Below are 14,611 nucleotides of genomic sequence, written 5' to 3'. Positions count from 1 at the left end.
AATGTCATGGATTGTCTAAACCAGTCCATGACAATAAGCATCATCCTGGATTTTTATTATGTATTTTTCTCTGTTACTAGTTGTGTGTTCCCACTTCTTAGTTGTTGAAATCTTCAGCATAGGCCATTTTTCAGATGCCTCTTCTATCTAAGCTGCGAAGGATGGTTACCAGGGAGAAGACCTTTTTGATCATGGCACCCTATTTCTGGAATGTTCTCCCAGAGAGGCTTATCTGGTAGCTCCTTTGACTGACAAGGGAGGAATGGAGCAGTCCATCCCTCCTCCGCTATCCTGTTCACTGCAGGGAATTCCTGGTCACTTGTGGTTGTTAAAGATAAGGCAGGTTAATCTCTGTTACTGGAAAAAGTTGCATTTGTGAATGGGCCTGAGACACAAAAAGAAAAGAAGAAAGTTAGAATAAGTCACTGTGTGTGCTTCCATTACACCAATCTTTTAGTTCTTAGAAGGCCAACTTGCTGTCTCTTAGTAGCATGTTGTTCAAATGATAAGTATGTCCAAAAGGCATATCCGTGGTGCATAACAAACAATGGTAATTTTAAAAGCAGTTAAATTGTATAACCAAGTATATAATTTACAGGTCTAAACCACTTGTTTTTCTTTAAATACTTTGGTGTTGTGCAAAAAGCTGTTAAGACTGTGGCTCCACATGTGATTCTATTCAGCTATCTTCTTAAATATGCTGCAGACGTGAACTACCATCTATCTCGTTTTGTCACAGGTGGGATTCTTTCCTAGTGAGTGTGTTGAACTAATTAATGACAAAGTTCCTCAGTCTGTGACCAATTCCGTGCCAAAGCCAGGTATGTGTGTGTATATTTTAAACAAATGTATATAATATGGCAGAATGTTGATTTAAAATCTTTCTTTCCATTTTCCCACTATTTTCATGTAAATGTGTCTATTATTGAAGTGTTTCATATCTACTGATCTCCCATTCAAAGCTATTTCAGTGTATATATCTATGATACAAGCATGTTTCAGTATATACTTTATGCTGTTTAAATGATTGAATTTACTTTTTCAGTGGTCTGATTTTCACATTATGTATTTTGTAAGATTTCTGTATATTATTATAACTGCCGCTGGACTAGTCATTTTCACCAGCAGTGGTTAGTGAGGTACAGAATTTCTTCTCAGTGTACATTCTCAAGTTTCTATATGGAGGATATTTACCATGTAAAAATGATCCCTTCAGCCTGGGTTCTAATAATGCTCTGATTTGCAATTTAAACCCAGAAATTAATATGTGGTGCACCTGCTTCACCCTCTGCTTCATCCCATCTACTTGTTGACTGATAGTAGCTTTGTTTGTTTTTGTGAATTTATACCCTGCTCTCCTATTTAAAAATATTCCAGATTAAAAAACCAATAAAACCAATAACAGATAAAAAATAAATATGCATAAAAATAAGTAGCCCAGTAGAAGCAGCAGTTAAAACAATTTTAACCTGGGGTACATATGACTGAATTAAGAATTAAAAGTCTGGGGAAATAACAACGGTCTTTTCCTGGTGCCAAAGGGAGCATGGAGTCTGTGCCAACCAAGCCTACTTCACAAAGCATTCTATAATGGAGGTGCCACAACTGAGAGCTAACCTTCCATTTTTTAATGTTTTTAATGATTTTAATGATTTTTAATGTTTTAATGTATTTGTATGTTTTTATTTTGTACGTCGCCCAGAGTGGCTGGACAACCAGCCAGATGGGCGACTAATACATTTAATAAATAAATAAATGAATAAAATTTGCCACCTGCTCCGGATGAGAGGGGCATTTGAACGTTAGTCCCAAAGCGGATTCGAGTTTCTGGGCAGGCTTGTGTTAGAGTAGGCAGTTCTTTAGATAGTAAAGTCCAAAGCTGTGTGGAAGTTTAAAGGTAAGCATCAATACTTGGAATTGTACCTGGAAATGTTTAAGCACTAGTGAGATGTGTTACCGTTGCCCTGTTCCTATTAGCAGCCAAGCTGCTGTATTTGGAAGTAACTGTACTTTTTGAACAGTCTTCAAAAGCAGCCCCATGTATAATGCCTTACAAGTGGGTCCAGATCCAGCCTGCTAAGCCACTTCAGGTGGCCTGCCAGTCCCTTGGCACAATTGGGCTCCGCTCTTCCCTCTTGCACAGTCCTGTTGGTCATAGATCTTGGTGCTCAGGAAACAGGAAGGAATACTGTAGTTAAGGGAACAGAGGCACCTTTGAAAGATAAGCAGGTGGGGCTTTCCTCAACATTGCAGTGCTGGGTTGGAACGAGTTCTTTCCCTCCTAGCCTAGCACTGCAATGAAGAGGAAAACCATTTGCTTTCCTGTGCTTTTCCTCCCACTGCAGCACTGGGCTAGGATGGGAGGAACCTATCTTCCCAGTACAGTAATGTGATGGGGAGGAACCCCAACCCCACCCCACTGCTGATTTGGGTCCAACAACTCTCTGAATGTGTTTGTATCTGCATCAACAAAAATGTTTCACCAATGGACAATGATTTGTTCCTCAGAACATGGCAAGGAAGGAGCAACTCTGAATTGATCCAAAAGCAGGTGTGTAGATGGTATACTTGCTTGCATGCTTCCCTCTTTAAGTCATCATAAAAGGCAGTGGATGTTCCATGAGGCAAGACAATTTTGGGATGGGTATGAAAGACACTATTAGAATCCCATTGGATGCATATAAGCCCTTGGATTTAGATCCTCCTAAAGAATCTGATGTTGGTCTGTTTGGCTTTAATAATACTTTGGATAGATCAATGCTTTAGACTTGCGAGTCAGAGCAATTCATTTTCAATGATGACCTGTCTTACATGCGTAGTAGTGGTGTATTCCTATGGAATAGATTGTAACTATATTACAGAACTAAAATAAAATTAACCATTCAGTTGAATTTATTTATTACAAAGAAAATCTGGAAATCCTTGGTGGGCAAAGCTGGTGATGTAGCTCCCTTTATCTATTTTACCCAGTTGTTGGAGCCTTGTTTCCTACTTGTTTTCTAAATACATTATTCTACTTCAGGTGTGCAAAATATTTGAGGCTTGTTTTGAAATTGTGGAAAACATTGTTCAAAAAACTTGATAACAGCAGATAACACACGTTCCATAGCTGGATGACAATACAAACTAAAGCTTGGTGTTTCAAGAATGGGATGTGATGAGTCAGTGGGGAGGCATTATTCCTTTTGAGCCACTCTTAAACTGTGCAACTGATTATTCCATCCTACCATAAAACCAGATTCATTAGTGCTTGGCAGAGGTCTAGGCAAGGATGTGCCCGTCTGACCTTATGTGCACACGTGGGCATCTCTATAGCATCTGCTACTGTACCAGTAGCAGTTTTTACTCAAATGAGGTTCAGATAATTTAATGCTGAAGTATAGTTGTGAGATCCTAGTAAGAGTATGTTAACAAAGAACAAGGTGCCCCTCGGGGTAACTTGTATAGGAACGAAGAAGAGACACCTTCATTTGTTTTTAAAATGCTTTAACGTTTGTATATTCTATGTTGATGTGTTAGTACTTAAATAAAATGTTGGTATACTAAGAACATACAAGTTCATCCTTGCAGTGCATGGTTAAATGTTAATATCCCATTGCACCTGATAAAGTAGGATTTTGCCTACAAAAGCCCAAGAATTTGATAGTTTTTATGCGCTCTTGTATATAAATATTTTTTAAAAAATATAATGTTGGGTTGATATGAATTAAAAATTGGTTTACCAAGTTTTCTTGGAGAGACTTTTACAAGACTGTTGGACTTGACAGCCACTTGGAATCTTTGTATGACTTGCCTTATTGCTGTGACTACTTGGCTGTCCTCAGCCACCAATATGGCATGCTATTACTAATGCCCCAACACATGTAATCATGTAATCCTATGCATGAAAGCAGCAGCACATGATGGGCAATTTCAAGATGCCGCCATGAGCCAGATGGTTGAATCAGTCCATAAACAATGTTTTGATCCAGATGATTACTTTTGTTGCGTTGTAGTTTGTTTATTTATTCCCGCTTCCTCCCAGAAGGCCCAAGGCGGCAAACAAAAATACTAAAAACACTTTAAGGTAGCTTTTTGTTTTTAAGATGCTTAAACATATTAAAATGAAAAACCTTTAAAATCATATTAAAACATCTTAAAAACATAATTAAAAAAAATTAAAAGCAATTCCAGCACATATGCAGATTGGGTTAAGATCTCTACCTAAAAGTCTTCTTGAAAGAGGAAGGTCTTCAGTAGGCACCGAAAAGATAACAGAGATGGCATCCGTCTAATATTTAAGGGGAGGGAATTCCAAAGGTGTAGGTACCACAACAATAAAGGTCCGCTTCCTATGTTGTGCGGAACAAACCTCCTGATAAGATGGTATCTGCAGGAGGCCCTCACTTGCAAAGCACAGTGATCAACTGGGCATATAAGAGGTCTTATAAGGGACAGTCTTTCAGGTATCCTGGTCCCAAGATATATCGGGCTTTGTACACCAAAATTAGAACCTTGGCCTGGTAGCTAATGGACAGCAGTGGGGTAACATGTTGGTGATACTCTGTCCCTGTGAGCATTTTGTCATGCCACTGCATTTTGTACAGCTGCAGCTTCCGGACCAACCTCAAGGGCAGCCCCACATAGAGCATATTACAGTAATCTAGCCTGGAGGGTACCAGTGCATGGACAACTGTGTCAGGCTATCCCAGTCCAGAAATGGCCACAGGTGTCTTACATCCGAAGCTGGTAAAAGATACTCCTAGCCACTGAAGTCACCTAGGACCCTCTAGCAACAAAGATGGATCCAGGAGCACCCCCAGACTATGGACCTGCTCCTTCAGAGGGAGTACGACCCCATCCAAAGCAGGCAGTTATCCAAACTTGGGAACCACCAACCCACAGTGTCTCCAACTTGCTAGGACCCAGACTCAGTTTATTTGCCCTCATCCAGCCTACCACGGAGTCCAGGGGCTGGTCCAGGGCTTCCATGGCCTGTTCCGATTCAGATGTTACAGAGCTGGGTATCATCAGTGTACTGCTGATGACCATTCTCATGGGGTTCATATAGATGTTAAATAGCATGGGGGACAAGATGGTACCTTGCAGCACCCCACAGCACAACTGCCAGGGGACTGCAAGACAATCACCCAGTGCTATTCTCTGAAAATGACCCTGAAGATAAGATCGGAACCACTGTTAAACAGTGCCACCAATACCCATCTCCCATCTCACCAAGTTGGCTCAGGATATCATGGTCAACAGTATCAAAAGCTGCAGAGAGATCAAGTAAGAATAACAGAGTTGCATTCCCCCTATCCTGATAAAGGTAATCCATCAGGGCGACAAAGGCCAACTTAGTTGCATAACCAGGCCTGAACCCAGATTGGAATGGGTCAAGATAATCCCTCTTGATCACTTTCTCTAAAAAGGGGGGATCTGCAAGTAGTTGTCACAAACCAATGGGTCCAGGGTGGGCTTTTCAGGAGTAGTTGGATCACCACCTCTTTCAGGACTGCTGGGACCACTCCCTCTAGCAAAGACATGTTGATCACACCCTAGATGCACTCAGCCATACTTCCTCAGCAAGCTTTAATAATCCAAGAAGGGCAAGAGTCGAGAGGACCCGTTGCTGGCTGCATCGTCGTAAGCACCTTGCCCACGTCATCAACCTGCATCACCTGAAACTGATCCCAAGAAGTTGCGGCAGATGTTGCACTGGACATGTCACTGGGGACTACAGTAGATGTAGAAGTGGCATCAAGATTGCTATGGAGGCGAGCAACTTTGCCCTCAAAGTGCCTTGCAAACAATTCACAGTGAGCTTCCAAAGAGTCTAAAACTCCATTTCCTGGAGTTGATGTCAGCAGACCCCTGAGAAAAAGAGAAGGCTCCACTGGACGGCTATTTGAGGATGCTATGAAAGCAGAGAAGTGGGCCGCCCTCACCGCCACACAGTAGGCACGGTTATGATGTTTTAGTTGTGCCCGATCAGCCTCACAGCACATCTTTTGCCACTTGTACTGTAGCTGTCTCCCAGCATCTTGTTGTTCCACATCATAACAAGGGTTTTAACAGGGTCACCTGCTCTATCTACTGGAAACTCCTCCAGGGCAGTCAGGAACCCAGTGTATTACATTAGTCCTTAATCTGTCCACCACCCCTGCAGGGGAGAATTGGAGCCATGAGTCTAAACTTCACCAGGAAGTGGTCTCACCACAACAATGGGGTGACATCCACCACCCCCATCTCCAGAACACCTTTTCTTCCATCTGGAGCAAAAACCAAATTGAGGGTGTGCCCTGCCCTATGTGTTGGACTGGTGACAACTTGAGACAGTCCCATGATCGTCATGGAGGCCATTAAGTCCCGAGCTGGAACCCTAGAGGCAGCCTCAGCATGGGCATTGAAATCACCCAGGACTATTGTTCTGGGCTCCTCCAGTACCACAGATGAGACAGCCTCTGCCAGCTTAGTCAGAGAAGCTGCTGGGCAAGCAGGGTGTTTGTACACCAGTAGCAATCCTATTTTACTGTCTTTTTGTCCCGACACCAGGTGCAGGCCCTCACAGTCAGCTCCAAGACAGAGTGGCTTGCTAGAGACAGAGACAGAAGTTCTGTAGACTACAGCAACCCCTCCCCGTCCCTGCAGCCTGTGCTGGTGTTGCACTGAGTTATCCAGGTGGACAAAGCTGGATAAGGTCAACTCCTCCCAGCTCATCCACCCAGGTCTCAGTAATGAACACCAAATTGGCACCCTCATCATGGATTAGTGTGGTTTTATTGTATCCTGATTTGGCATGAAACAGGCCAGTGAGCACAGCACATGAGCAACCAAGAACCCATGGGAACCATGGGAAGAATAGGAGCGAGAAACAGGCATAGATAGCTTTGACCTTGTCTTCCATGGTAGCCCATTGCTTCCCCATGGCTATACCTCCCTCTACCCATGATCACTGAAATTGGGGTTGCATCACCCATGTCCTTCCTTCCCAAGACTCCTCCTAAACACATGATATAAACAACAGCAGCCCACCAGCACAGCCTATCAGAACAGTTATCCCTGTACACTTCGGAGAGAATTGGGAACAGTATTACTAGGACTACACTACCCAACATCTTTCACACAGGACACATCTACCTCCCCCCCATCTCACACCTGGAGAGGGGGCAGCCTTTTGCCAGTTGCAGATTCTTATTTTTTGAAGACATCTGGTAACTCTCTCATATACAGTTTACTGTACAGGCTCTCATCCTGTGCAGGAACCATACATGTGCTTTACATCCTCCCTACAACCAATCTCCTCTAGATTGTTTTAAAAAAAGTAGAAGGGGGTAGCGCCATTACCCTTGGGGCTCCCCAAGAGACAACTTCCTTTGGTGTCTCCCCTTCAGTGATGACCCTGCCACCAGGAGACCCATTGCCCAAAGTTTGCTGGGCTTTTATGCCCCCTGACCCAGCCGGGAGCTGATGCAAGAGGCTGCAAAATTGAATGCAACCTCTCTCTGGATTTAGGCGCAGGCAAGTGGTCCCAGGCCTTACAGCACTTGCTTGCTCCCCTGGGTTGCTGGCTCTTGAGACAGCTAAGATCCCTGGCAAGTACCCAAATGCTCTAGTACTCACTCCCAGGGTAGGTCTTCTCCAGTCCCCCAATGCTGCAGCAGTTCCCATGGACCCAAAGGGCTGCGGGCTTTTATGTCCCTTGACCCAGCCAGGAGCTGATGCAAGAGGCTGCAACATTGAATGCAGCCTCTCTTTGGATTCAGGGCCAGGCAGGGGGTCCCAGTCCTTACAGCATTTAGTTGGGAAGGGGTAGTGGTGCAGGGCACCAGGCTAGAATTAAAACCTCTAGTTTTCTTCCTTGCTCACTGTGATCACCTGTCACTACATAATTCTGCACATCTGTTTTCATTCCTAAAAACCAGTGAACATGTACATGCCTTCCTTTGCAAACAGACAAATAATAAAAAAGCAAGAGAGATTCAAAATACACAGATGGGGGTTCTCTCTTGCAGGATGCTTTGTATTGTCACCTCTTGATGAACACATTGAAATTAAACGCTTCTGTCACCTTACATGATTTTTTTGTCCTGTCCCTATGTAAGGTATTGGTTCTAAAAGAAGCTCCTGTGAAATCCTTGAGACCCTTTTTTTACTCGAATGTTTTGGGTATTACTCTGAAGCAAGTTCAGAGGCTGGACAAGTTGTATGAGGTTTTTATTGACATTGTCATGGTCATTAAATGTGCTCTAAAATGAGTAAAATTTAGTAGGTAATTGTTTCTGGATTTGGAATTGTTACTAACATTCATTTGAGGGTAAAATGTCTATGTTTTGTGCATTTTTAAGTTATTTTAAAATATATCATCTGCATTTTAATGGGCGCTTTAAAAGTTGTTTACACTACAATAAAACAATATTGCAATATAAACCGTTATGAATTAATTAAAAGCATGCTTTTTAAATTAATTACAAAACACCATTGTTGTAACCTCCTGGTAAGGTAGAATCAGTACTATTGTAACACGGGGACTCTACTCCCATCATGTGCATTCAGTCCAGAAGAATGCCATAGTTAATGGTATCAAGAACTGCAGAGAAGTATAGTATAATCAAGAGGGTTTTACTTCCCCTGACCTCCTCCGGATGAAGGCTATCAACCAGAAAGGAAACCAAGACAGTTCCAGTCCTGAACTCCACCTGGAAGTCAAATCAGAACAGGTCTAGATAATTTGTTTCCTCCAGAAGCTCTTGAAGCTGTCCAGCCACTATCAGCTGTGCCACTTTGCCTTGGAAAGGGAGGTCTCATGCAAGTTTGTAATCCCACAGATTACATTGATCTATCATACCCAGTTTATGGTTTTCTCAAGCCATGTGACAGTAACTTAAATGGTAATGCTTCATAGTTCCCCCCCCCCCGGCAGTGTCTCAAGGAAGAAATGCACAAACAGCAACAAATAAAAGCAGCGGTGTTGGCGTCAGTTTCATTAAATCTGGTTTGGTGGGGGAAAGACACAAGTCGACAGATGGTTAAACTTGTTTATAAATGCTGGGATCTTTTTGAATGTTTAGCATTGTGGATCTCTTTGTGTAGAAATGTTGCACTTGGAGTTGTGATGATATGTAGCTGACCATTCCATCATTTAATTATTTCATTTACAATGGATATGTCCGAATATGCATGAATTTTGTTGACCCATCCCAAATCCACGTTTAGTCTTGAACCACATGAAGTCCTATTGATTTTAGAAAGGATTTAGACAACTGAGAACAACTGCAAAAGTGCCCAAAACATGCAGAATTAGATCCGTATTCAGTGCCTAACTCTTGAGAGGATTACAAAGAATGGTGTGTGAACCCTTTCAATCTTTTAACATGAAAATGTCTTGTTGGTTTTTTTTACAATGGCTGCTCATGTTAATAATTTCTTTTCTTTGAATTGTACTTTCCCAGTCTCCCCTGCCCATGGAGCCCGTCCAGCGTCCTGGAGCTACTTCCCCCCTTGTATGTTTCCATTTATTTCTTTTCTATCTCATCGTCCTTTGTAGTATTCAGCTAAATCTTTATCTGGTGGGAGATGTGTAAAGAAGTCAGAGTGGGATTTATTGCTTTTTTATTTATTCACAGATTGCCTTTAATATTTTGAAGTGTAAAATAGATGCAGGGTGGAGTGGGAAGGAAAGGAATCATTGCTTTTTGTCTTAACTTTCAGAACAAATCTCAGATTTTAGGGATAGTTAGCTGTAATTTCGGTTGGACTTTACCTAACCTACTGTATGCAATCAGTATTTGTGAAGAGATGTCTCAAAATCAGATATTTGTGATCTTAAAGATGTACGCTTTAGAAAATGGCAACACTTTCCTGTACATCTGCTGAAGGATTTTTTTAAAAAAATTAGGCTACATCACTACTAAACTAGGTAACTGTTTAGTGTATTCTGCAATAAGATTTTTTTTTATTTTGTTTTCTGATCTTCATAATGGAGAGTGAAAGCAACTCTTTCAGCATTTCTCCAGAATTAATGATTGATTGCACATGCAGCTAAAATGGTGCGATGATGGTGGTAGAGAATTTCATCGGCATGTTTTATGGTGATCTTCACAGCTTAATTTCTGCTGTTAGAGGGGTTATGTATTCAGCAAAAACATAGTCCATATATATCATATTAAAAATAATATATTTTTGTGAAGTACTGTGTAGGAAAACAGCTTTATAGTGTTTATATTTTAAATTACTTTCTTCATGATTATAGGAGGTAGCAATAGTGGAAGTCCATAATCTTTATCCTATAATGGAGGGATCTGGCTGGATCTGGCCTCCTATAATCCTGACCTCCCACAACTTCTGCAAGCCATTTTAACCCCAGCCACTTGTTGATCACGAGGTGAAGTGCTTTCCTTTGACCATGCAGTTTTAAATTAAACTACATGGGCAAAGAAACTGGGCTTTGCAACCTCCACCAGTCCTTTTTAAGGATCACAGTCACAAAGAGGAAATATCACAGGAAGATTGGCAAAGTGCTCATGTTTTCAGCAGAACTATAGAGTAGGAGAGCCCCTTTCTTCTGTCACTACTGGTAATTATAACTAAGCTGGGTTGTACTCCAAAATTATAACAAGAAAGCATAAAGCAAGGAGGCACAAGGTGGATCTGTGTTGTGATATTGAGGTTTACGTGTATGTACCCATGCACACCCCATTCCCTCCCTCTCAGCGGCTGTCCTCAGTGCTAGTGAGTGTCAACCAGATCTCTTTAGCAAACTGAATATGCTAGTCAGCTGAATGGGCTTTCTTGAAATTCCTAATTGTGGTGAAAGAGGAGAAGAGTGGTCTAGTCCTCCATTAACACAATTGCGTCATGGAAAAAATGTAAAGCCTAAATCCTTCCACCTATATGGCTTTCTTACTATGCCTCAGTGGATAACAACTCTGCCATCTCAAAATCACAGATGTTGTAAGTCACTTTGCTTGAAGGAAGTGTCCAGGAGATTATAGGATTATTATTATTATTATTATTATTATTATTATATTATATAATATCCTGCCCTTCCTCCCAGTAGGAGCCCAGGGCAGCAAACAAAAACACTTTAAAATGTTAAAACAAAACATTTTCAAAAACATTTTTTAAAATTTAAAAAAAAAAATCTTAAAAAGCACTTCCAACACAGACACAATTGTAATACTACAGCATAACAGTTTAAACATTGTGATTTTGCTTATGAAATAAATGTATTTTTGACAACCATATATCTCAGATCTGTGACTATGATCACAAGTTTGGGATTTGTGTGGTTGCCACTCTTTGACATCATAGCATCAGGCATGCAAAATCTATTTGTGCAACAAAGTGGACATACTGTGCCACAACTCATGTTGGGTGTGTAACCTGTGTCATAGCTGTCATATTTGAGCATCTAGTGGTTCTCTTTTAGTTCAGCAGATTATTCTTAGTAACACTAGATCAAAAGTTCTATTGAAATTGTGGAATTCTGTAGATTGTTTTAAGGCCTTGGCAGGCCTTACATGTTAACCCATCATGTCACATTTGAGTGCACTCATTCTCTACAGCGTTAAAGGTTCCTTTTGACCACAGGAATGAATGCATCTTAACCAATCAACTATCAGTGCATTTCTTATATCTAAGCAATTTTAAAAGTTGGAAACATTTTTCCTATAAAGAAAAATCCTAGTATATGTTAATCAGAATCAGTTTTGATAATCCAGTGGCATTTGCTGTTGATAGTAAGTTCTGACCCAAGGGTCACATTTCTGTTTTATATGCACATCTGTAGAAAAATTGTAAACCAGTTCCATTCTGGAATTTAAAATAAGCCACAGAGGTTTAAAGTGCTTCTGATTATTACTATCTTGCAAATCAAGTTGCCGTTGACAAGCATTTTAAAATTTTATTGTTTGTCCTTTCTTGCCTCATTCCCCCTCCACTTCCCTACAACCACATGCAGATTTGGAGATGGATAGTGTAAAGCCGGGTTCAGCATGTGTTTCAGAGCCTCTGAAGCAATCCCAGCTGAGCTCAGGTAGAGCGCATTATAGTCAACTATAGTCTCTCTTAAGTGTACTAACCCAGAATCTAACATTGTCTGTTCTAGCAATAGTACATATTAATCAATATAGATTTGATGTTAGAAGATAGAATATAGTTCTAGTTATGTCCAAACATTTGTTTTGTAAAAGTTGGGGAAAGAGCCTAATATCTGAGTGGTAATGGAATATTTGTCTCATTGAGTTCACTTAAAGATTTTTCTGGAATGGGTTCATAGGCTGTATGAGGCCCACACATTGGGTGCCTCTGTTAATGAACCTTAAATATACATGTGTATGCACATGTACCAAAGTAGATATGTTGTCTGCCACAGGGGACCGTGGCTCAAGATTTGAGGAGAAGATGAAAAAGGAGGGGAAAGGAGAGAGAAGAAATATTGTTGAAATCCTATAGTTTAGCAGCAGCTTTAATAACCATATTATGTACACAGCTGCAGAGCTATAACTAGAAACTGATGTCCTATAGTTGTCATGACTACATTGCAAGAGTTTATGAAGAGCAAGATGCATTGGAATAAAAATAAGCAAAACACAGTTACGTGACTAATGTATACTGGATAATGCTGCCTGCGTTAAAACAGTCATTCAGAGTCATTAAGTAAGACACATTGGGGCTGGAGGGGTTTGCAATTCATACTGTTTGTTTATAAAGCCTGTGAAAAACATATAAGGTAGTTGTAGGGATGTGAAGCCTTGTGTTTATTTTGACATCATTTATTTTTCTTGTAAGATAACCACCATTAATCTGAGATCCATTCAAGGTCTGAAGTGAAATGAGAAAAGTACGTCAGTCTATCTTCTAATTGCCAGAATCCATTTATGACTTAATGTTAGAGATTTCCCAGTCAGCATTCACTCAGCCCCTTCTCTTTGCTAAGCTTGGGAGCAAGTCAGCATACCAGGCTATGGCGCAGGAACCCCAATGGCACCCCTCCACCCATATAAGCTATGCATCCCAAGGATCTGAAGTAAATTCTGGCCATGTGATGCTCTGTGGAAGGGAGTTGAAAACTTTGGCCTAATACAGCAGTGGGCAGGGGAGGATTTAACCCAGCCTTTCCCAACCTAGTGCCCTCCAGAAGTTTTGGACTACAATGCCCACCAGCCCCATGTGCTGGCTTTATGTTACTGAGATAGTAAATGAGGGTGCTCCTACATTATTATCTCTCCCCTCCTTCCAATTAATAGATCACTTTATGATTTGTAAAGTGCTTTACATTTTGGCCAGGTTAATCCTTGTTGCAAAGTCAATAGGCAAGTTCAGTAGATTAAGTTGAGACAGGCTGACTTTAGCAATATAGATATTTTTGGTGAGCACAGAAATGAATCCAGTTCCAAATACTATGCTTTAAAATTATGGTTCTCCAAATGCGTTATCTTGTAGATATTTTTGAACATTATCCTATGTGTTGAGTCATTACACTGCAGTGTGTGTGATCTGTAAAATTTAAATAGATTATTTTTAACAAGACCAAAATACCTATGACACAACTTTTTATACACCACCTCTACTTACTGATAGGCATATTTCTTTAAAAAGTAAGTTGTCACATGTTAACTGCCTTGTAGGCATTCATTTAGACCTTTTTTTCAGCATTGCCTGCGGTGCTGATATCCTTTTTCTCCACATTTGCTCATTAATTACTTTAACAATGCTTTGAAGATACAGTCTAGAGTTTGTTTTCATTTCAACAGAAGCTAGGCTTCATTACTTTCACCCTTGCCATGATTAAGAGTCGGTGTAGAAAGCTGAATTTCTGCCATTGGTGTTGAATCTTGTAGCTCATTGCTGAACTTCTGGATGTTATCTATGTTGTCACAACAATACTACTTTTCAGCCACTCACCACAGATGAGCAGCTAGTTGCTTAATTGTAGCACTGGACTATTGCATAATAGAACTTGCAACAGCATTAAAATCCACATAATTCCAGTCTCAGTGCAAAACCATTCTGCGATTCCCCACAATTTGTAAAAAGATGATTTAACCCAAGAAGGAGAGCCAGTGTGACATATGAATGCTGGACTTAGACTGGACAAACCTGTGTCAGTGTCGAGTGCAAGCCCCAGTTTTGGCAGCTCCTCTAGTGCTAAAAGTGAACTTTATATTATTGTCAGGGTTGGCAGTGAAGCTGCACACTGAAATTGACACCACATACCTTTTTCAAATGTGTCTTGAGCAAAATGCAGAAAACAACTGTGTCGTGGATACAACAGCTGCAGCAGCAAAAGGAATTGGCAGTTTGAATGGGACTGACCAGAGTGATTAACAGGTGACATCCAGAGACATCACCTGAGTGGCAAGTGTGTGAGGTTTTTTTTAAAAAAAATGGCTCCATGGACCATTTGAAGGACTGGGTATGCCAGCCAAGGTAGGTTCATAGGCAGGAGGTTCCCCTTCCATTATATGAAGGTAGTCTTTGTAGGGTTTTGTACATACAAAAACATATCTAACTAGAAACAGTAATATTTATTTACAGACCCAACAGTATTTGCAGAACTGTGGGCTTTTGTGCACCTGTGTATATATTTCAGTGTGCCCAATTTTAATCCAGTCTTGATTCATCATTT

The 14,611-nt window shown here is 40.9% G+C and overlaps 1 protein-coding gene across 8 annotated transcripts in view; it reads left to right on the top strand.

Annotated features, from left to right (window-relative positions):
* The window catches only part of ARHGAP32 (Rho GTPase activating protein 32), a 233,127-nt gene that overhangs the window by 163,788 nt on the left and 54,728 nt on the right, over positions 1–14,611 (top strand). For 5 of the 8 annotated variants that reach the window (XM_061592443.1, XM_061592442.1, XM_061592441.1 and 2 more), the window contains 3 exons: positions 740–821; positions 9,432–9,482; positions 11,942–12,016. In XM_061592443.1, the coding sequence (XP_061448427.1) occupies positions 740–821; positions 9,432–9,482; positions 11,942–12,016 (208 nt within the window). The remainder of the gene's footprint in view (positions 1–739; positions 822–9,431; positions 9,483–11,941; positions 12,017–14,611) is intronic. The other 3 variants (XM_061592446.1, XM_061592445.1, XM_061592444.1) reach the window with 2 other exon arrangements.

Source organism: Rhineura floridana, chromosome 12 (assembly GCF_030035675.1).
Source record: "Rhineura floridana isolate rRhiFlo1 chromosome 12, rRhiFlo1.hap2, whole genome shotgun sequence".
NCBI lineage: Eukaryota > Metazoa > Chordata > Lepidosauria > Squamata > Rhineuridae > Rhineura > Rhineura floridana.
Note: the sequence above shows the minus strand (reverse complement) of the source record. Positions and strands in the feature narration are given on the sequence as shown.